Consider the following 21,112-nt stretch of genomic DNA (forward strand, 5'->3'; position numbering starts at 1 on the left):
AAAACATAAATCTGGAGGATAGCTCATCAGATGTGACTGGAAGCATGCTGTCACAGGGCTCAAGCTGTCTCGCAGATCAAGCATGACAAAGCATTTGGCACTCCAAATGCTTGGATGCGAAAGAGTGAGAGGCTAGCAATGAGCACTAATATTCTGCATATTGTTGGAGGGCTAGGAATCAGCTTGCCTCTGGAGTAGAAGGCTTCCTATCAGCCAGCCAGGGTGCCTGGTGCGTTGCTGAGATTACAGCCGTAATACAACACTGCAGACAACCCAGCCTATTAGCTTTGAACCTCATATTACAGTCAACTTTCAACATTTTCCAAGCTTCCAGATCTCTGATGTGGCAATGGGAAGTTCTTCTGAGCTATTCCCCATCTGGATGCATTTATGGCTCCTGACAGTTTTGATCATGACTTCTTGAAATTTATTCCCCGTAAGCTTTTATGGATCTGTCTGCTGATAGTTGTCCCAGTTGTCTGATCAGTACACTTGCAGCTAGCCCATCTGTATGGAAGGGTCAGGATTTCTCTCCAAATGGCCCATAATTACAAGGTCCAAGCCCAGAGGCACAATACTGTTCACCTTTCTTCCAGGCTTGTATCCAGCTAGTTAGAAAAGTCTCTTATAGGAAAGCTAAGTTAAGAAAAGAATTTTTATTTTCTTCAGATTTAGAGACCTGCAATTATCAGGAGCTCTGAATTAATCCACCCCATCTCAGCTATACCTCTGAGCCTCCTGCTTGGATTCCCATCCCCTGCCACCCCCCTGCAATGCAGGGTTTCGGGTGCCCTTCCCTGGAGCTGTACTGCTCGAGTCCCCCACGCGGTGGCAGAGTGGGCGACCGAGTTTTTCCCTGACGAAGAAGCGAGGAAAAGGATCAGCGACTGAAACTTTTAAAAGAAACGCCAGATGGACGTATTCCACCCGTTTCCACAGCAGATACACAGCTACATACACCCTTGGCATGGCTTTGAAAATCTCATCCAGCAGCAATGAACACAGTAGGCGAAAACGTCTTGCAGACAAGGTCAATGGCTTTTTAAAATTTCCCTTCTGTCAGAAGGGAAAGCACGTTGCCATACAGCTTCCACTAACATATATCTCTCCCGCTTGGTCGTGCCTGGTTGCAGCCCCCTTGAGCTGAAGGGCTACGGGTTAGTGAGACACAGTGAATGGCTGAATCCTTTCTCGCTCTTGCCTAGTTTCCTCAAGCCTGACACCTAGTTACTACTTCATAAAATGACCTTTTCAATTTAAATCCTGCAAGCCAGCACCATGTGAACCACGAAACTATCCGCTAAGCTCACAGACACCAAACACATTTTGCAAACTCCCCCCTCTCCCCTTACTGATTTAACAGCGTATCGAACAGCTTGCAGATTCCCAGCAAACAGCAGAATGCTGCTGGGGGGCCTCCGCTTTCAGGTGCTGCTGGATTTAATGCCAGACAACTATTCCTATATTTTTAATGCCAGTTTCTCGCTGCTCTGTGGGTCTGCAGCACTGCAGGTCCCCATGGAGGGCGATAACCCTTTGAAAGGGCAGCCTAAGGATAAAATGTAAAAAATGACGTCCAGCCTAGCTGATCCCACTTTCTGGCCATGAAGTGTTGTGGAGGTAAGCGGCTACTGGGGGCGAGTCTTACTTATGTGTGTACAGGTTTCTTTGACACCCAGGCAGGCCAGACAAGGCTCAGTTTGTTTCCTAACACAGCTCATCACCGGGCACCCAAAACGTCTCTGTGAAGAAGGGCTGAGGTATCTCTGAGGTATCTTACGGCTCCAAAGCAGATAGGCATGCACTCAGGCACCACGGTATCCTCATTTACCCACCACGGTATCCTCATTTAACCCTCCCTTCCAGCACACTCCCTCTCCTGCCGGTCAGGAAGGCACCGGGGGAACCCTCTGCCCGCTCCCTGCGCCACCCCCGGTGCCACCCTCCCAGGCCTCCCCCCGCAGCCACACGCCCGACATGGCGGCTCCCTCAGGGCCGGCGCGGGCTCGGGGGGCAGCGGGCGGCCCATGGCGGCCTCGGGGGCCCCCTAGCGGCCTCTGGGCTCGGTGTGCCGAGCTGGCCGGGACCGGGGGTGGCCTCCCGGGGCTTGCTAGGGAGGCGAGGGGGCTCTTTGCAGCGATCCCCGCGGGGCAGGGACCCCTCAGGCCGACGGGGAAGCAGCTCCCGAGGGGTCCCCGCCACGCCACGCAGGGTGCCAGGTCGGGCCCGTGGTGTAACGAGGAGCCGGAGAGCCAAAGCGTTGCTCTGGCAGGGCAGCTCCGGCTGGGATGAGTGAGCCCTTTGCTTTCAAAAGCAAAGGCAAAAAGAAGCAGCTTTGCCACTCGTGGTGGATGGAGACTGACTTCTGCAGGCCACACCGTGATAAATGCCCTTCTTTACGAAACCCAGGGCAGCACAAGCCCTGAGCGACCTGCTGCTTTCAAAGAAGCTTCCCTTCCCCTCCTGACCCCAAAAGGCAGGCGTCATTGCTTCATAGCTTGCAAGGCGTAGAAGGACCCATGGTAATTCTCTGACCTGAACACTCCTAGCACTGGCCATCGGTGGAGTTTGTGTTTAACATTTCATCGAGAGGCCACACGGGTGTGGTAACAGCCCAGATTTTTATGTTCCCAGGGCCCACGTCCATGACACAGCCTCCGCCTCCTTCCCCCGTTAAGTCCCTCTACTCACAAACAGGGAAAAATGATTCCCTCTTCCATGCACCCTGGATCAGCCATTCTCCAGGAAGACCTGAGTCAGATGTTTGGTACCTAAACCAAATACCTGAGGAAGGTGGGGAAGAAGGAGACAATTGCTGGAGGGAGACACACAGTTACTAAACCAGCCTAATGTAAACAAGATCTAAAGCAAGAGTTCAAAGTTATTAAAACTAGGGGAAAATGCCAAAGAAGGAAATTCTTCTCTGTTCAGTCACCCAGCTCCAGAGCCAATGAAACCTGCTTTACCATCCCTGAAAGATGATTTATGAGCATGTTTTTAATCTGCAGACAACAATAACAACAAGGCTTCTCTCCATGGACCTTTTCATCAATGGAGCTCAAAGTGCTTCTCCAAGAAGGTCAGTATCACCACCCATTTACAGATGAGGAAAAGGAGGCACAGGGAGGAAGGGATTTTGCTACAGCCACTGGCAAGTGAAAAAGCCAGGGACAGATCCTCAGTCAAGTACGTTCACTGCTAAGTTATGTCATTCAGCAAACATAAGTCTAAATTCACAGGCAGCACCTGTGACAGGACATGTCTTACTGTCTCAGTGGGTGCTTACCCCCTAATCCTGCTCTCAGGTGTCTGTATGGCACATGGACTTGTTTGAAAGAGAGACACACCTGACGACACCACACAGGGGTGGACACGATCTAGATGTGATGGAAGAGCACAGTTGAGATGGACAAACACAGTTCCATAGGACAGGAAAGGGGGAAAAGTACAGGAATAGCTGCATTTAATATAGCAACGTAACAACTGGCAGGGAGATAAGCAACTTGTGGGAGCTGTGTTAGTTTCTAATGATGGGTTATTAACAGCAGCTGAGAGCTCTAGATCATAAAGCTCCAGTGTGTGAGCCGTGGTACAAACAAGAAAGGAGACACTTGAGGAATTTAACTCTGAGAGGTACTGAGCAATCACTGTAAGAAGACGACGTTATTCTCCTTGCAGCATCCATCTCCATTGGCATCACAGAGGAGAACCTGTTTCCTAGGGTGGTTTAGCTCTAACATATAGTGATTTGTTTGTTTTACCAGGATAAAAAACAGAACTTCAGAACTTTCCTTGTTTTGACCGGTTACAACTTCCTGCTTTGGAAGGAGAAACCACACTTTGGGGACTGTTCTTGTGACTCTTTAATAGACAATGAAAAAAAAAAATTCTTTAGCAGAACTCTGCTACATCCTCCTTCTCTATCCTGATTGCAAAATCCAGGTGGGAGGAATACCAGACAGGAAACGCAATTTTTGCTTATTTTAAGATTTGGAGTAAATTTGACCTCCCACTTGCCCCTCTTCCACCCCACAAGACAGACCAAACACAACTCACTCTTCCCTCACGCATAGCTGCGTTCCTGAAACCACCAGGCTTCCTGTGGGAGGCAAACCTCAATACACCTGCAGACGTTGCAAACAGGGCACAAAAATATCCCTCACAGAAGTGACTCTCTTCCACCCACTCTTGTCTGAGTACACTGTTGTATCAAAAGCCTTGAAGAGCAGCGAAATTCACCACCCCCAAGGAGGGGACCTCAATGAGTGACACCTTCTTCGTCTTAATGCAGCCACACTGGCTGAATGGAAACCTGGAAACTTCTTGACTGTGTCGCATAACTGCATATATGCTATGGCAAGGTCTGGATGAACGATGCATCTTTAAGACTTTAAAATCTAGTAAAGAGACACTGAAGAGTCATAGAGTAGTCATCTCCTGTGAGACAGGCGGCAGTGGAGACATGGCAACAAAGATTGCCCCAAAGACTATTGCTTGAGGCATATATGGAAAACAAGCATGCCTTGTAAATTGGCTACATACCTGTAGTTTTATCTTTCAAATCATGCTTCGTGATTTTCATAATTTTTATTCCTTTTCATTTCCTCCCCATTTTCTGACCTCTCTGGTTCCCAGCTATGGACTGACTTAACCTTATTTGAGGAAGCAGTGCAAGCAAACACAAATGAGAAGAAGCCACCTCTTTAAGGGTGAGGAAGAACACGGGCAGGTGTTTGTTCTGGAGACAGCAGCTGAAGCCAAATTTTGCCTATAGCCAGTTCAGCTATAGGCCAGTCACTGAAACAGGATGGTCTGCCAGCCATTAAAGTCTCCTGCGTTCTGTTTATTGGTAAAATGCACCTCTGCTTTGCAGGATTCACTCCTCATTTATTAACTTCACCCTTGAGAGAACTAACAGAAGCATGACCCCAAAAGTTTGATGTCTTAGGAAGAAATAATGTGCATGTAAGACTTCAGAAAGCAGAAAATGTCAAGCTTGGCTACAGGACAATGAGAAGGGACACAAATATTTTCCAATAGGTGAGATGTTTAAAGACCCAGGGAGGTTAGGATGTCTACAGGGCATTACAAAACAGTCTTTCTAACTTCAAAGAGATCCCATTTGCAAAGGGAGAACTACAAGGCAAAATATCTTCCTCTTCAACACCTTTGGACTCAGGTCTGCAAGGTCATTCAGGTGAACCCATGGGATGACAGGCACAGTCCCAACAGCAGCAGTGAACAACAGCCAAAATGCCTGCGTAGGATGAGCTTGCTTTTGGCCACTCATACCTGGAGCCGATTGGCAATATTTCTGATAAACTGGTGCAACATGCTGACTCACCCCAACCGTATCACCAGCAGCGCTGCCTGCTTCCCACAGAGCAAGGAGCCCGCAAGGCCCAGGATTCCCAGCTAAGATGGCAGGCTCCAGCCTTTGGCAACCAGGATCATTTTGGTTTCAGCGTTTTCAAAAGGATACAACTGAACGTTATTTCAGGACCACATGGACAGATTTTTGCTGTGTGCAGAAACTTTGGGAAGTGTGTTTCTCTGTCCCAAAACAGAAGAACTCCTCCTCCCATCCAGCCCCCAAATCACAGTGCCCATGGGATGGCCATGCTGGCATTTGGCTTGCTGTGCTCACACATCCCCCCAGAGTGGACTGACGTCACTGAGGTTCTGCAGGAGGCTGGAGAGATACCAGAGATGCATGTGTGAGTGGAGGGAGCAGGAGGGAAAAAGAAGGGGGGGATGACAGTTGCTTAATAATAATGCCTTCTTCCCCCCCTGCAAATTTAGCTAATGTTTTACATAGAGAAAGTGAAGCACATATATTCAACATGTAAAATGATCCATATCACCTTGATTCAGAGCAACTCTATCACAAATTTTTAGGAGGGGAAGGGTGAAGCTTGCTACAGGGTCTTTACACAGGGATTTCACTATTCCAGTGGCAATTAGCTGATTTTCAGCCTGTTTTGAAGGACTTCCATGTCTGTGTGGATGCAATGCTCACCTGATGCAATAACGTAGTGCTGTTGAACCACTGGGATCCTTCAAAGAAGGCTGTATAAAAAGGCTGGGCAGCTGTTGGTGTTACGGGACACTGAAATAACGGGGCTGAGCTCTGTGGCGTGGGTTTCACCTTGTACCCGTGGTGTCCCTGCAGACAGGGGCCAGAGCTGTGTTTTGAACTGGGGGGTCTTGACCCCGAGGGGGTCTGGTTTGAGAAAACAGGGGAAGTGGGACTATGCAGCCAGTGGGCATAAACCTGGTGGCCACATGAAGCACACCCAGACCTCAGAGAGCTCCTTAGGGACTGAAGTGGATGTTGCCCCGAGTGCAGCTTGCAGGACGCAGCAAGTGCAGCAGCAGAGTGCAGCGTGCAGGTAGCAGTAAGGCTGCCCTCTGAGCTTCCACAGAGAAGCTGCGTGTGTTCCTGTATTTGGGGCATTTGAAAGTAAAACAGCCAGAGGCACTGCTTACATGCTACAGAAAACAATTCTGCATCAGCAAGGAGCAGGTCTCTATCTTCTGACAGCGTTCCTAGCCTTGGGAACCAGCGTTTTATAAAGCCTACAAATCAGCCCTGACCCCCTCCCTGCTCTGAAAGCAGGCTATGTTTTAAATCTGTGTATTAGATTTTCTTTCTAAATTGTTTTATCCTTCTCTCGCAAACCCAAACAATTCCCAGACAGTGACTCGTGCTGACTAATCCAGTCTGGGAGACTTCTAGGTGTCCCTGTAACTTAAAACCAGAAAACAAGCTTCCTAATTCAGTAGCTAGACATTCCAATGAAGACCTGCAGGTTCCGAGCTTTTATTTTCCTTCTCCTCAGGGTTAAACACGCTTTTATCTACACTGTGCCTCCCTCCCCCAGCAGGCGAGAGCTGCGATGAGCTGCAATTCGGACATTCCTTCCCTGAGATGCTGCCTACTCAGTTAGGACTTCTGCTCCACAGGGCACCCCGGAGGCAAAGTTAATGTGAGCCGGCAGCAGAGCGAAACAGTGATAAAGGTGCTGTCTTCCAGGGAGAGGGGGGCGCCTAAAGTAACATTGAGACATGCTCCCAAAGCGTCTTATAGACTTGTAAAAAGCCCTGTGTTGTAAAAAGATATGGGGCCACAGTTAAATTATATTTTTGGCCCTTTCACAGCGCTGGACTGAGTCATGCTTTAGTCATGTCTGGAAACCACAGTGTCATCGCAAGGTCTTCCAGTAACGTAGCAGTGGCAGTGGTGATAGGCTTATAAGCTCTGAATGCTGTGAACAAGGTCTGTCTTGGAGCAGCTAACGCGGAGTTCACTGTCAGTTCTGTGACCACACACGTTGCACCAATACCCGGCGTTTCTGTGCCTGCTCAGAAAAAGGGCTGTAACTCCTGGGCACAGTGCACTGCGCCACTAATCCGTGCGTGTTGTCTTGTGTGACAAGCCACTGAAAAGAGGGAAAAAAAAGCCACGTAAGCCAAAGGTAACACACCTGTGTTGTCTTTCCAGGACAGCTGTGTTGAGACGTACAGTGCCTTTCAGGCTGACAGTATTTAATAAGCTGCTTCAGCTCTGGGGCCTGACTCCACAGGGAGGGATGTTTCCTCATTGCACAAGTCAAACAAAGCAGTGTGGGAGAACACCCGTGACAATGGCCTCTATAATTGAAGGCCATCAAAAGCTGTCAGTCAGGATGTAAGGTATAACAACAAGTCAACAGCCTTGTGGGTTCACCCTCGCCAGCCCCTCCTCTCACAAACAGCAGCCTCCAGCCTTTGTCTTCCTCACCTTTTTGCCCTTCCCTCTTCCTCCCCTCAACCAGCCAAAGGTGGGGCTGAGCCGGCCTCTCCCAGCTGCCAGAAGAAGGCATGGCCCAGCCTCCTGGCCTCCGGGATGCCCGGGGGGCAGCTCCCCGGAGGGCAGAGGGGCAGGGGCAAATCTTTCTGCTGAGTTGCCCAGGGTCACGATGTGGTGGTTGTTGTTGTTGTTTTGATGTCACTATTTGTAACTTCTCTTCCTGTTGTGTTCCAGTAAGAAACAAAATTAGAATGTGCTCTGCTTGAGCATCCACCTCTAAAGTGCTTTTGGGTTTCAGAGGGCAGGGAGAAGAATCTTTGTGGTAGACCCTTGCAAAAATGTAAGTGCAATGCTGTTGGATAACGTGGGATTGTGCCAGAAAGAAATGTCATGCGGTCATACTGAGCAGTAACCGTGTCAGAGGTATGCGTGAGCCCAGCCTAAATAGGTTAGAAAGAGGTTAGAAAGTTAAGTACCTGGAATTCAGAAACTGTTTTCTCTTAGTCTCTTGATCCTAATTTTAAAAAGATAATATGAGTTATCATTTGAGAGATGGAATGCTACCTGACAAGTTGTCAGAAAAATTATAGCTGTAGTAGTTTGCTTTGTAGCTTGTTTTTCACTGAGAGTAGTAGATGAAAGTTAATCCTTGTATGTATACATTATTGTATAGAAGGATACTACTGAAAGCTTCTTTATATAATGCAATATATTCTGTCAGGCTAATATTAGAAGATTTTATATATATCTGTATGTATAGATACAGAGGCTTTCAGATTGAGCTTTCAGTATTGACTCTTTTTTTTTTCTTCTCATTTTGAAAGCTCGATTCCCCCATATTAATGTTTCACTACATACTAATGTAACACTACTGTTCCATTATTTATTTCAAGACAAAACAAACAAACACCAGTGTATCTTATAAGTAGCATAAGTAGCATGACCTCAAACTAAGTCTTTTGGTGCTCCTCAAGTAAGGTTCAACTCATCAATATCAAGAAAGATCCAAACCAAGAAGCAAAAGATTGAGGGAGAAGAATAAAAGCTAGAGAAAATCTTAGATTATTCAAATTTGATCAAGATGGAGTTGTAATTCAATTGTCAGGCTTCTGTACATGCAAAGTCTCATTTCAGTCTTGTTTTGATGATCCTATTGGATAGCAGGCCAGGTCACCCCACAGCAGAAAAAATGTCATTTAATGTTAAAAACCTAATGTTAAAAATTTAATGTTAAAAAAGAAAGAAATCAATTGGAAAAAAAAAAGTATGGAAATGTGTTTTTGATGTTGTGAATGCTACACTGTCAATATCCTTTTTCTGATGGTTACTTTCTCCCTGACAGTTTTCTCCCTGATGAAAGAACGCAGCAAGCCAATGTGCATACTTGTCAAACATTTTATTTGTCATTCACACTAATTATGATATTGAATTTACAGAGGAAACTGTGGTACAAAGAAAGAAAGAAAGTCTTCATTAGAACTAACGCAGCAGTCCAGCTGCTCTGCGTGCTAGTTGTAATGAGTTTTCCCGTGGCGCTGGACACAGCCATCCCTATGTACAGCAAGAGTCTACTCTGACGTGGTATCTAGAGACTTCCTGTAGTGGGGGAAAAATCTACTCTATTCTCTTTTCCTATCTGGTTCCAAAAAACAGCAGCCTCCCTCCCGCCCCCCCAAAGAAAAATCCCCTGCAATCAAAAACAAAGAAGCAAACTTCCAGAACCTGGTAGTTTCCCCTTCTGGAAATGTTCAGCATGACAGTGTCAAAGGAAAATGTGACTGTTCCAGTATGCTGCAGCATCTGGTTTGTAAACAGATCCAGTAAATGCTGAACGAATGTACTTTGATGCCATTCTGATAGGAGTGCATCTCCCACTGTGTCCTCCCCTCAGACTTGCCATACTGCCACCTCAGACTGAAAGTTTAGTTTTTGTTTGAAAGAAAGGTGTAATTGTCATACCCAGGATACCACAAATAACCCACAGATTTTTGCACATTCATTTCTCCCCTACCACAAAAAAGTGAAGAGTGTTGAATAGAGACCATGCTATAACTGTTTACAAAAGTGAATAAAATGTAGTTAATCTTGAAGCCTAAAATAACTAATTTGGAAAGAAATAAGTCTCACTACAGTATTTAAGCAAACAAAGGTAAGTTCATTAAAAACACAGGAAAATGAAAAAAAAAAACGCGGAGTAATTACAAGCACTAAATATTTTGCTATGAAGCTTTAGAAATCTATTTACATACATAAATACAAGTAACTCTGTTGATGCAACCCTCTTAGGACAAGGAGAAAAATGCCAAGTGATCAGTACTGACCAAGCAAGGTTAACAAAAATAAAATATGAGAATGTTGTGATGCAGGAAAACAAGAAAGTGTTTTGCTCGAATTGAAAACGATCCACTTATCCTGAATCTTCAAATACCCAAATGGAAAAGGTCATCCAGAAAGCAGTAATGAATGTTTCAAGAGTGCAGGCAATTCGGAACACTCTGACAAAGACTGTGGGCCATTTGGAGGAAACTGTTTTTCTCCTTTCCAGAAGCTCATTTGGCATAATTCTACAAATGAAACCCTTAGTAGCGGTGATGCTCCTTGCGTCTGCCTCCCCTTTGCACTAAAGCTCCTTGACATTGCTCTGGAAGCGTATCGGGAACTCTGGAAGTGAGCAAAAAGGCTGTTTACGAGCGAAGTAAGGGGCACAATTGAGAGCTGGGCCCTGTGTTTACTTTGAAGTTGTTTGATAAGGCTGCCTCTGGACAACGGGCCGTGTCTTGTGAGAGGAACACACAACCTGCCATTAGCTGCGTGTCGGTCGGGGAAGGAGCCTAAGGCACTCTGCTGACTGTGACTTGCAAAGGGAAGCACAGCAGTGCTTTTTGGATTCCATTCAGCAACCGGGATGATAAAACTATATAAATATATATATATATTATATATATAAAAATATATACTCATACATTATAATTTGGAGACGAGAATGGCGGAAGTGTTTCACCTAACCGTCCTCTTTCTGCCCGCTAAGTGCTATTAAGACATGAGAGGAATGACACGAGAGAATTTTTACAGCCTCGGAGATCTTTGCTGTCCTTAGTGGGACGGGGATGGCTAGAAAAATAGAGATTTGAGTAAACTGTGGTGTCTCATAAGCACTTGTGTGAATACACTGTAGCCCACAGTGATTAAACAGTAATTAAAAGGGATAATAAACTTAGGTTTTCCTCTGTGAAGAGGGCACTGCTTTGTTTCGTGTTTGACATGCACAGAGAGGTTAGACTCGGGAGTTTAGCTGCTGGCAATTATCACAAGTGAGGGCTGGGAAATCCAGGTTTTGGTTACGTTTCAGCAGACACAGGTAAGTGTGGTGGCGAACTCTGCACTTTCTCATACTGTTCACACCAGGGAGTGTAAAATTAAAGTTTGGCTTTGAGGCAAGCAAGAAGACAGCAGATGCGTAGCCATCAGAAACATTACGTATTAGGCCTGATCTCCCGGCTGAGAGATGCCATGTTCTTCTGGATCCCTGATGCTTCAGTTTCAGAAGCGGACAGCACAACACAAAGGGCTAAAATGGGAAAAGGGCTTTATAGCAGAGAGCAGTTGTGGCTGTGGCGAGAGACCAGCCTGGGAGCGCACTGACCACACCAACCTCATTCCTGCCTCCAGGCTGAAGTCACCCGGCCACCTGCAGCTGTGCCCTGCGAGCCGAGGCATCCAGCTCCCCTGTGGTTCCTCACCCTCACTTTTGGGTTCCCACTAGCAGCACTACGCACTTGGGTGGTCCGGTCACAAGGCCGATGTGAAAGCTGTGGTCAGCAATGGTTTTAATTGCACAGCGACAGAGAACGTGTAAGATGAATTCTGCAACAGAGCTACTGTTTAGTGATGAAGGACTTTTTTTTAGGCTACTGAAGAGGTGAGGTTCTAACTATGTAAAATGTCACAACAGGTAGGGTCTCTCTATTTCCATATTCAGCAAGGTCTCCATACTTCCAAAATGCATTTTTAACTGTTCTGGTATCATTTTTTGGATGTTTTCTGCCTTTTTTGTTCAGAGCAAACTCTAGAAAATGATAAATAATATTATGCAGAATTAAAAGCACAGGGCCATATATGTATTTTAACAGAACCATTTTGAACTTTTGCTGAGATCTCTTGAAACACTCCCTATTTTCTGCACAAAAATGACCTTATTGACAATGTAAATTCTTCAATTTGTAACTTTTCAATACCAAAGTGCTACTGCATCCGTCTTAAACAAAGAAGCAAAATCATATATAAAAAAAAGAAAACTTGAAAAACAAATGGTTTTAAATAAGTCCAGCTGTTTTGCTGCCTGCAGCCAAGGATCTTTTTAATTTGAATCCTTTTAATTTTTTTTTTAAACATCAAACACTGATCTGAAGTCCTGCTTTCAAATACTCTCTGAGTTGACCTGCAATTGTTTCACTCGTTTAAGAGGTACATTAAATAATAATCAGATCATTTGGAACGCACACGTGTCAACATCAGCAGTTTGCAATTAATGAGTAGTACAACAACTGCATTCAGACCAAACCCTCAAATATAATAGTGCCATAAACTTTACAGTGACATCTGATATGTTTGTGCTGTAACGATGGGCAACGATGACGACTCTGTATTAACATGCTGTTAGAATAAGGCTTGCAGATTTGCTACAGGACAGACTAGTTTGTGCACCAGTTTTAAATCTCCTTCCTCTTCCCTCAGAATTTGGTGGCGGAGGAACCGTTAAGGCCCCTTCTTCGCTGGCCTGCTTTCCAGATGAGCTTGACAACCCTGTTCAGTCCGAGCTATTTTGCGATGCATGACTTGATCTATTTTCCAGTAGGCTGGAACATGGCTCTTGTACTGCACAGAAATCTTGGCTCCACTGAGCCGGGAGCAAGTCTCACGTTGATTCTAGCAGAGCCAGGACTTCACCCTTGCCATGCTAACCGTGTGTTGCCTTTTGATTTGAAAGACTATGTATAAGGCCTCTACTGGAGTTCTTAGGAAGCCCAGAGAAGCTCAGCAGCAGAATGGGACCGTATGAGGATGTATTTAATTGAGAGAATATAGAGTCTGCCTTATGATATATGTACCTCCTGATTACTGATCCTGAGCATCACCACTGGTGATGAAGGAAAAGTGAGGAAAGGATGGGGAGAGATGACTCCACTGGGTGGGGAGGCACAGTGCCTTCACGGGGCTTCTGGTGCATCAGTCGTTTCAGTGAGAACAGGGCATCTACACACCTCTGAGGCTCAGAGCCCAGTTAGCTGAGTAAAATGAAAGGGAGAATTGTAAACAATATTTCTAGGTAATTAGGAGGTCACTTTACCCATCGTTTTTCCAGCCTTTTTCAATGTGATAAATTTGACTTTGGCTGCTACCAAAAAAGGCAATTGCTAATTTTTTTTTTTAATATAGGCATATTTAAATAATAATAGTATCAACAAATAAGAAAAGTCTAAATATCAAGCATAAATATCAATGAACTCATCAAAGTAGTACAGTAGTTGAAAATGACCCAAGGCTGTAGCCGTTGTATTAAAAAAAAAAAAAGTCCAAGAGAAAAAAGTTAAATTAACTTATTGAAAAAGGGCTGATTCTTTCAGTTGACAAAGCAAGAAAGAAGCAAGCATGATTAAAACAACAAAAAAAAGTAAAATCTTTTTTTTTTTTTTGCAATTTATAAGGTGCCAAGAGAAATAAAACAAATTAGATGCAAAGCAGGATGAGTTGCATCCAAAAAAAACCAAAAACAAAAACAACAAAAGAACCCAAAACAAAACAAACAGCAATAAAAAATTCCGTATTCTTTGGAATATACAACATGGTTAAAAAAAAAAAAAAGAATGGGTGAAGTCCAACATATAAAACCTCTCATTCACAGCATTGCTAAAACAGAAGCGTTCACAGTTTCCCTCTGGGAATCTTCCTATACTTCCTTATAGTTAATATGTCCGTAAGATGCAGTAAACTCACTAAGATTCTTTTAGGTCTTAAGTCTTAAAAATAGAAGTGAACTGAAACTCTTTAGGGCTGTGGAGACCTTCAAGCCCGGGCACGTTTGAAAGCCACGGGCCTGGAAACAAACTGGGTATCTTCCTACCCACCCTCACTATCTACAGGCCACCAACCTGAACGTCCTCCTTTCCAGAAGCTCAGCCCCCCGAGAGGGTACCTTGTTGGCGTGACGCTGCTTCTCCAGCCCCACAGCTGGCTGGCCAACACACGCCACCGCTCCTGGGAGCGCTGACTTCTGGAGAGTTTGCTTCTGGAAGTGATGTATGAACATGGCAGGGCCCACAAGCAAGACAGGTGTTTATGGGATACCTACGGGCATCGGTATATCGAAAGCACATTAGTCCTGGCCCATGACTACTTAAAATGCATTCAGTATGGTCGCCACACCGCTTCCTCTAGCCTTGCTGTGGTGCCCATGTTAGTCGGGGAGTTGCTGTGGCTCCCTTCTGCCTCAACCACATCGCTTTGGTTGGGAAGGTTGGGGTTGAGGAGTGTTGATCCCGTGGAAGCATTGGTGCAAGGAGGGTGGATGCGCGGGGGAGACCGGTCTCCCCCTGAGATCATGGAGAACTGATAGGACCCAGCCGAGGTTCCGTAGTAGAGGTGGTACGAGGGTGAGCTGGTCTGGAACGGGCTACCTTGGGCCTGAGAGGAGCCGGGGTATGGAGGCGGGAGATAAGTGTGGTATCTCGTGGCCGTGGACATGGCAGACATACCGATTCCTATCCCCGAACTGACGGGCGTCGGCGTGTAGGTGAACGCTCCTGGGTAGTGCATCCGAGGATCAGAAATGGAAGGGAGCGCGGAGAAGGAGCGGTCGATCCCCACCCTGGGGTCACTGAATGCCGTCAAATCGGAAGCACCTGCATCACAGGGAAGGAAGGCAGAGAGCTGTTATGCTGGCGGAGCAGAAGTTCACCTTTTCACGGCGATAATCAACATCTGAACCCTGTTCTACAGCTAGCCAAAGTGGTGCTGCTGGGGAAAGAACAGAGCTGTCCCTCACCTCATCTCTAACACAGTCACTGTAGTGCTTGCAGATCTGGATGTTTGGATTAATTTCAGTAAAGCAGCAATTAAAGAGGAGTGCCAAGCTCTCACCTTGTTTTGTATGTGTATGCGCTTGCTCTTAAAGACCGTACAGCACATACAATTGTTTACAGTTCCAGTGTCCTCATCCTCAGCGGCTGGGTGGGGAATGGGGATGCAGATCTGTCTTGCTCAGAATCACATGAGTCACCAGGGACACTGATGGGACCTAAATACAAATTGTCCGGCTTCTGCATAGTCTCTCCTTGCTCCCAGTTTTATTTGCTGACTCAAACGGGAGGCTCCCTGGAGCACACATTGTCCTTTGGGTACACAAACATACACAGGCAAGGTCTACACACACAGGCTTAGCCCAGCTGTTAGCACTTAGGAACACAGTTCCACATTGACTCTCAACACTACCAAAGTCAAGAAAAATCAGGTTCATTTAAGGTCTTTGAATCTGGGTCTTCATATAACGTCTACACAGTTGTTACTAACTTCTGAGAATCTTGGCTGTAATGAGGATATAAAAAAGCAATGCATTTTTAAAGCAGAATTATATATTTCGGAGTTGGACTTTTTTTTCCCCCTTTCATTTGTACTAGAAACCTGTCTCATCCTGCTAAGCGGAGGTTTTATAGGATGGACAAATTCTGTTCCGCTTTGTCTGATATCAGTGAAAGGATGCCCAGTCCCACCATCTCCTTCTCTGGTGTGCAAGCATTAAACAAGAAGAGCAGATAATAGCCTCTTTAGAAAGAACCTTCATCATGACTCAGATTAATGGAAGGTGTCAGTCCCTAGAGTTGGCAGCAATGCATGATTAAAATAATAATAATTAAGAAAAAAATCTTTCCAGAAGACAACTTCTCCTGTCAGACAAGGCGTGGAGTCGGCAGGAGCCATGCGCTGAAGGAAATACTCATGAGAAGAAGCAGAGAGAAAACAAAGCTCTTGGCTCTGACTGGTTTTAAAGCTAGAGCAGACACACTCCAGCGCCAAGCTCTGAAAGCTCATCAACCGCGCAGCCAACACGCTGATGAATTTCTACAAATTTCTTAGAAAAGCTCTGACGCATGCTGTATGCTTCCTTTTTGAGTTTGCCTTCCGTATTTATTTTTTTTTTCTGGAAGATCAGTGGGACCCCTGAAGACACTTTCTTCCCCCAAACCCAAGCACATTTAGATTTAACACAGCAAGATACGCTATGGTGTGGAATGGCGGGAGGTTAAGGATAGCTAAGGTTGAAGGTGACATCTGACAACCTGCCAGATTTTAAATGGTGCTTCCACACCTCATTCCTGAGAAAGAAATCAAACTTCTTGAAACTGCCTAGACACATCACTTGTCAGATGCAGGTTTCTTCTGCCCAGTTTGGCAAACAGCAGAATAACAAAACTTAATGTCAAGGTGTTTCAAGTATGTCCCATAGCCTTCTTTTTTCTTGTGAGGCACCATGTCTTTAGATGGTAGGACCTAAAATCCCTCAGACTTGCTGTCTGTTTGACAATGCGGAATTTAAATAGGCAGCACATGTGTGTGACAGTAACGGGGTTGGGGAGAAAGCATTGAAATATTTTTCTGGAAGTAATGAACGCCATTTAATGTAGAGGTAATATTTCAGAAGCATTATAAAAAAACAAGATTTGTAGAGATGAGCCTCCATGTACAGAAGGAGCTGGGGGAAAATTAAAAAGAAGTCTTTTCATAAAAAAAAAAAGAAAAAGTGCTTCAATGAAAAATGTGGATATTTATGGACTTTTTTTAAACAATATATTTTCTTTTTTTCCCCCCCAAGAAAGGGTTCCTGCTTTTTTTGGGTAGGTCTGTGATGTAATTAGCACCCAGCACTAACAAATAGTTTTCTTTTGGTGGGCATCATCCATTTGACTCTTCCAAAGCAGGTTCAATAATGACAACAACAGGACAGGCTGGAGCACATTTAAGTGGTTCCCTCTGATCTTAGAAGAAGCCCTGATTATTCAAATGAGAGCAATATGTGCGGCCAAATAAGATATTTTTGAAAAAGCCATGTGCAAATTTGGATTATATGGCTCTCATTCATTTTAGGAAAATTCCTGCTATTGAACACACACATATTGGTTCAATATGTGGGGTTAGAGTCAGCATATGGTCAGCTGAGTATGGTGCAAGCCACGGGGGTAGCTTTCACTTCCACACCATATTTTTATGTTGGCTTGTAAAGCTCAGCAGTACAATTTGAGAAAGATGTAACAAGACAGTACAGCGCAACACTTAAAATGTCAAAAAATACTATCCTGCATGCAGCGTGTCCACCCATAATCTGCTGTACTCTGGTCTGAATTTAGAGTGAGGGGAGGAAACAGAACTGAAGTATCTGTGGCATTCATTTCTTGGCAGATACGACAGCTCCCCGGCTATCTAAATGATTTTAATAGTTCCAGACATCTTCAAAGTGCTACTTTCTCCTGTTCTTTTCTCTTTCAACAACGACATGCTGGGCCCCAAACCATACTCCCTCGCTCTTTGCACAAATCCCAGAAAACCATTAGGGAAGGCTCGCTACAGAGGGCCCAGCACAAGCTTCAATGGCACAGGGGAAAAGCTGTGGCGGCAGGCGAGGACGCAGCACCCGTTTTGCTTGGGCATCAGCCAGGGGCTTCAGCAGGACCCGGAGCAGGGCACTGACTTTCAGGCGCTTACCAGAGAGGCGGCTGGAAAGCTCTGCGGTGAGGGATGTCATGCCGCTGGCCCTGCCGGGTGATATCGGCGTGGCAGGGTGCACCGAGGGGGTAGCGATGGAGCCCAGGTACTGATAGGACTGGTCGTAGGACCACGGCGGAGACGGCTGTACTTGCCTCGTGTCTGCAATGAGAAAGAGACCTATAGGCTGTTTTGAATGGTAACACTTTGCAGTCCAGTATGCGAACCAAACGGCGTGGTGGACGTGGAAAGTTAAATGCCAACGTAATTACATTTCAGTTCCAGAATCCCCCTACAGATGAATTGCTTTCTAAAACACTATTTCTGCATCTGGGAGTTTTGAGTGGTTGATTTTTTTTTCTTGTGAAGCTTTTTGCTTTTTCCCATTGTCGGTAGGCAGTGAAAACCGGTCAGGGAAAGCTGAGATTAAGCTTTCCGAGGTGAAAGACTACTCATTTCTGGGATGCATTAGTATTTCAGGCTGTGTGTTCACAGCCCTTTTTGCCAAAAAAGCATGTCTTGCATGGCACCATGAAGACAGAAATACCGAGCTGTGAGTGCTTCTGTGCAAGCATGTACGCAGAGAGAGAAAAACAAGATGAAAATGTGTCTGTGTGGGAGAGACGGAGAGACAGAGAAGGGGAGTGAGACTAATCTCCTCCAGAAGGCAGATTCCGAATTGGATGGCTAGGACTGGGGATTTTGTCTTCCTCCATCTTTTGAAAATCCCAGCCTTAATGAAGAAAGAGGTATTTTGTACATCTATTTCACATGCACTATGCATAAAATATAGAAATACAATTCAGAGGGAGGGGTGCATCTACTAGCAGTGGCTGAACTTGGGGAACAGAAACCCCGGCACAAACTGGAACTGCTAAGCTGAAAACGCAGAAGCTCTGCAAGTACAGGCTTTTAGGAGAAGTTTCTGGTGCTTGGAAGCAAAATCCCAAACCGCATAGATGCGTAAAACATTTACTTAAATAGGGAAAAGCACTAGCCTATTATTTTCTAGCCCCAAGACGTTTGAAATCAAAGATGCATAGCAGGGAGTTTGTCCAAACCAGTCACACCAATGTAGAAATAACTCTATTTTGCTTATTTAATATTTGCATATGAAACTGGCATTTTTGAGTGTATAGAAATGTCTAGTTTTTGTATAACTCAAAGTGAGAAAGAATCCACCCCCCTTCCCTACCCACAACACTTTTTACTGTTTTTAGCAAAATCTTTTTCCATTTTCTTCAGCACTAAGAGCGGTCTCCTGCAGCTTCATCTAGCTAATTGCCTTTTTGAAAGAAGCAAATGTTGGATGGACTGCATTCAGATAAAACTGATACCAGCATGGAAGGGAAATTTCCCAAGTCTGAGATGAAGGACTTTGATCTTCCATCAGAAAGCCCATCTGGAAATTATTATTTTGTTGTGCTTTATGGAGATGAGTTTTACATTTTGTTTGTTTCATCTCTTTAGAAAGTAAGATTTATACAAAACTCCAAGCCTTTCAAAAATAACTAGTGAAGGCATTTGCAGAGTAAACTTAAGTCTCCTAAAGATTTTTCTGCTGACTAACATATTCAAAATCAGATATTATCAATATTTTTTTTTTTTTCTTTAGGCAGACTTCCTTAAAAATAAATTCAGTTGACTCATGTTTTAAAAGCAACATCCAATTGGATTAAATGGGCTTTAGTAGCAACAAACAAAAAGACATAGGCACAAAGCCTGCCGCATTCTGAACTATAACACCATCTCGCTGTTAATGTATGGACAGTGTTTATTAAAGATGACAGGGAAACAGACAAGGGAATTCAATCTCCAGGGGAAGCATTAGGATAAATACCACAAACCTTCGGCAGAGTAAGCTTTGTAATGCTACGACATCGCGTGCTTCGGTTCCAAAATGGGGTTAATTAAATCGCGCCTGCCTTATTTCAGCACCCAGTCCCACTGATCCCAGTTCAGCAATTCAGCCGAGTGCTGGGGCTGTGATACGTGTGCTGGAGGTCCCCAGGCCTGGGCTGGAGGCTCCATAGTTTTGTCTTCCAGCCCGGGGAGTCCTTGGCGTGTCCCGCCAAGGCTGACGCCACAGGAGCCAGAGGCTCCTCTCCGCCACCGCTCTCTCAAGGGCTTTGTCCAACGCTGCCACTGCAGAAGGAGGTTCCAGTCGGGGCCACGGCCTCTCTGCTTTTCTGCCTTTTCAGGAGGGAGGAAACTCCACGTTGCTCCCGTTCTCCTTGTTTTGTGGTTGCAGGGAAGCTTTATTTTCGAACAAGGAGAGTTGTGGAGCACATCCTAAAGTTGGCCACGTCCCCAGTATTTGTTCTTGTTTATTTTGCAGCCGAGCGCCTTTGACTGGAAATATTTTATCACTTGCTCTCAGGTCCTCAGCTCCTAGCACTGAAGGGAAGAGGGGGAAAAGTCACTGCCTCCAGAGGGACCTATATAGCTGCGAAGGTGGTGCTGCCGCCCATCCTTGTTTTTCAGACTGAAAGGAGAGAACATGCTGTCTGTTTTCTCCTGTCGCAGACTTCCATTGCCTGGCGGGGCAGCTGTCTGCCACTTTTCTCTCGTTTCTTTCATCGCTGGCTCTTCAGGACAGGGGCTATGGGCTTGTCTCGTACCTTGCCCAGCGTCCACAGGATAAACTCCATAAAACTCCATCCCGCTCCATAAAACAGCCCCCGGTGCAATAAGCATACAAACAAGGGGACGAAGATGCAGGAAATGCTGCAGCAGCAGCTGCAGTAGCAGAAAGGGAAGCAAGACCTTGTCACAGCTTTACTAAACACCGACAGGACTAAAATGAAATACAATCTCTTCTCTTCTGGTGCGACTAGAATTAGCCTCATGCTGTGTCCCGACTGGAAACTGGATAATGGACCAAATACACGTCTACTAACATCCGGAAAGAGCCTACCAGGGTATTTGACCCGCCTCATCCATTTGCTATCATTACCAACCTCTGGGGTATTTGAAACAGTGACAGCCAGCCAGAGAACCCCCCATTATTAATCTCACAATCCCATTAAGTCTTTCTTAAGTGAAAGTTCTAACTACCGATCAATTTTACATCTCGTTACCTGTATTCCCAGTCCCTGTATCTGCTATTAGATACTAAAGATCAGGTTTTTTTTTGACATTGGGTTGGTTAAGTTGCAATCTATTCAGGGATGTTAATATAGCATATTATGTTACATACACACATGAAAGCAGGTTATGCTGGCTGACCCCAGGCATCACCGTCACAGTTGTTTAATAACAAGTGGAGAAAAGAATCACTGTAGTAGCATTTTTATGGCAGCATTTCACTATTGAGAGGCAGATTCGGCTCCCAGTCAGGGCAAGGTCTGCATTTCCAACAGCTTCAGTAGAATCTGGAGTAGGGGTCTCAAAGAATATTGTTATTTTTGTGATATCTGCTTTTCTTCAGCTTTCAGCTTACCCTAAATTAAACTGGAACAGATTCAAATTTGGCGCAGGATTAGGCTACTCACACACACACACACACAAAAGACAACTAACCCTTTCTGAATGTATTGCTCTCTTCTGTTTTCTGCTTTCAAAATA

At 45.2% G+C, this 21,112-nt stretch overlaps 1 protein-coding gene across 5 annotated transcripts in view; it reads right to left on the reverse strand.

The window, feature by feature from the left end:
• Positions 1 to 11,698: 11,698 nt before the first annotated feature.
• RUNX1 (RUNX family transcription factor 1) overlaps positions 11,699 to 21,112 on the reverse strand; it is a 171,129-nt gene continuing 161,715 nt past the window's right edge. For 4 of the 5 annotated variants that reach the window (XM_040545378.1, XM_040545379.1, XM_040545380.1 and 1 more), the window contains 2 exons: positions 17,546 to 17,707; positions 11,699 to 14,691 (listed from right to left, as the gene is read on the reverse strand). In XM_040545378.1, the coding sequence (XP_040401312.1) occupies positions 14,198 to 14,691; positions 17,546 to 17,707 (656 nt within the window). In that variant the 3' untranslated portion in view covers positions 11,699 to 14,197. Of the gene's footprint in view, positions 14,692 to 17,545; positions 17,708 to 19,303; positions 20,031 to 21,112 lie in introns of those variants that run through there. The other variant, XM_040545382.1, reaches the window with a different exon arrangement.

The sequence above is a fragment of the Cygnus olor genome, chromosome 1, assembly GCF_009769625.2.
Source record: "Cygnus olor isolate bCygOlo1 chromosome 1, bCygOlo1.pri.v2, whole genome shotgun sequence".
In the NCBI taxonomy this organism is placed as follows: Eukaryota; Metazoa; Chordata; class Aves; order Anseriformes; family Anatidae; genus Cygnus; species Cygnus olor.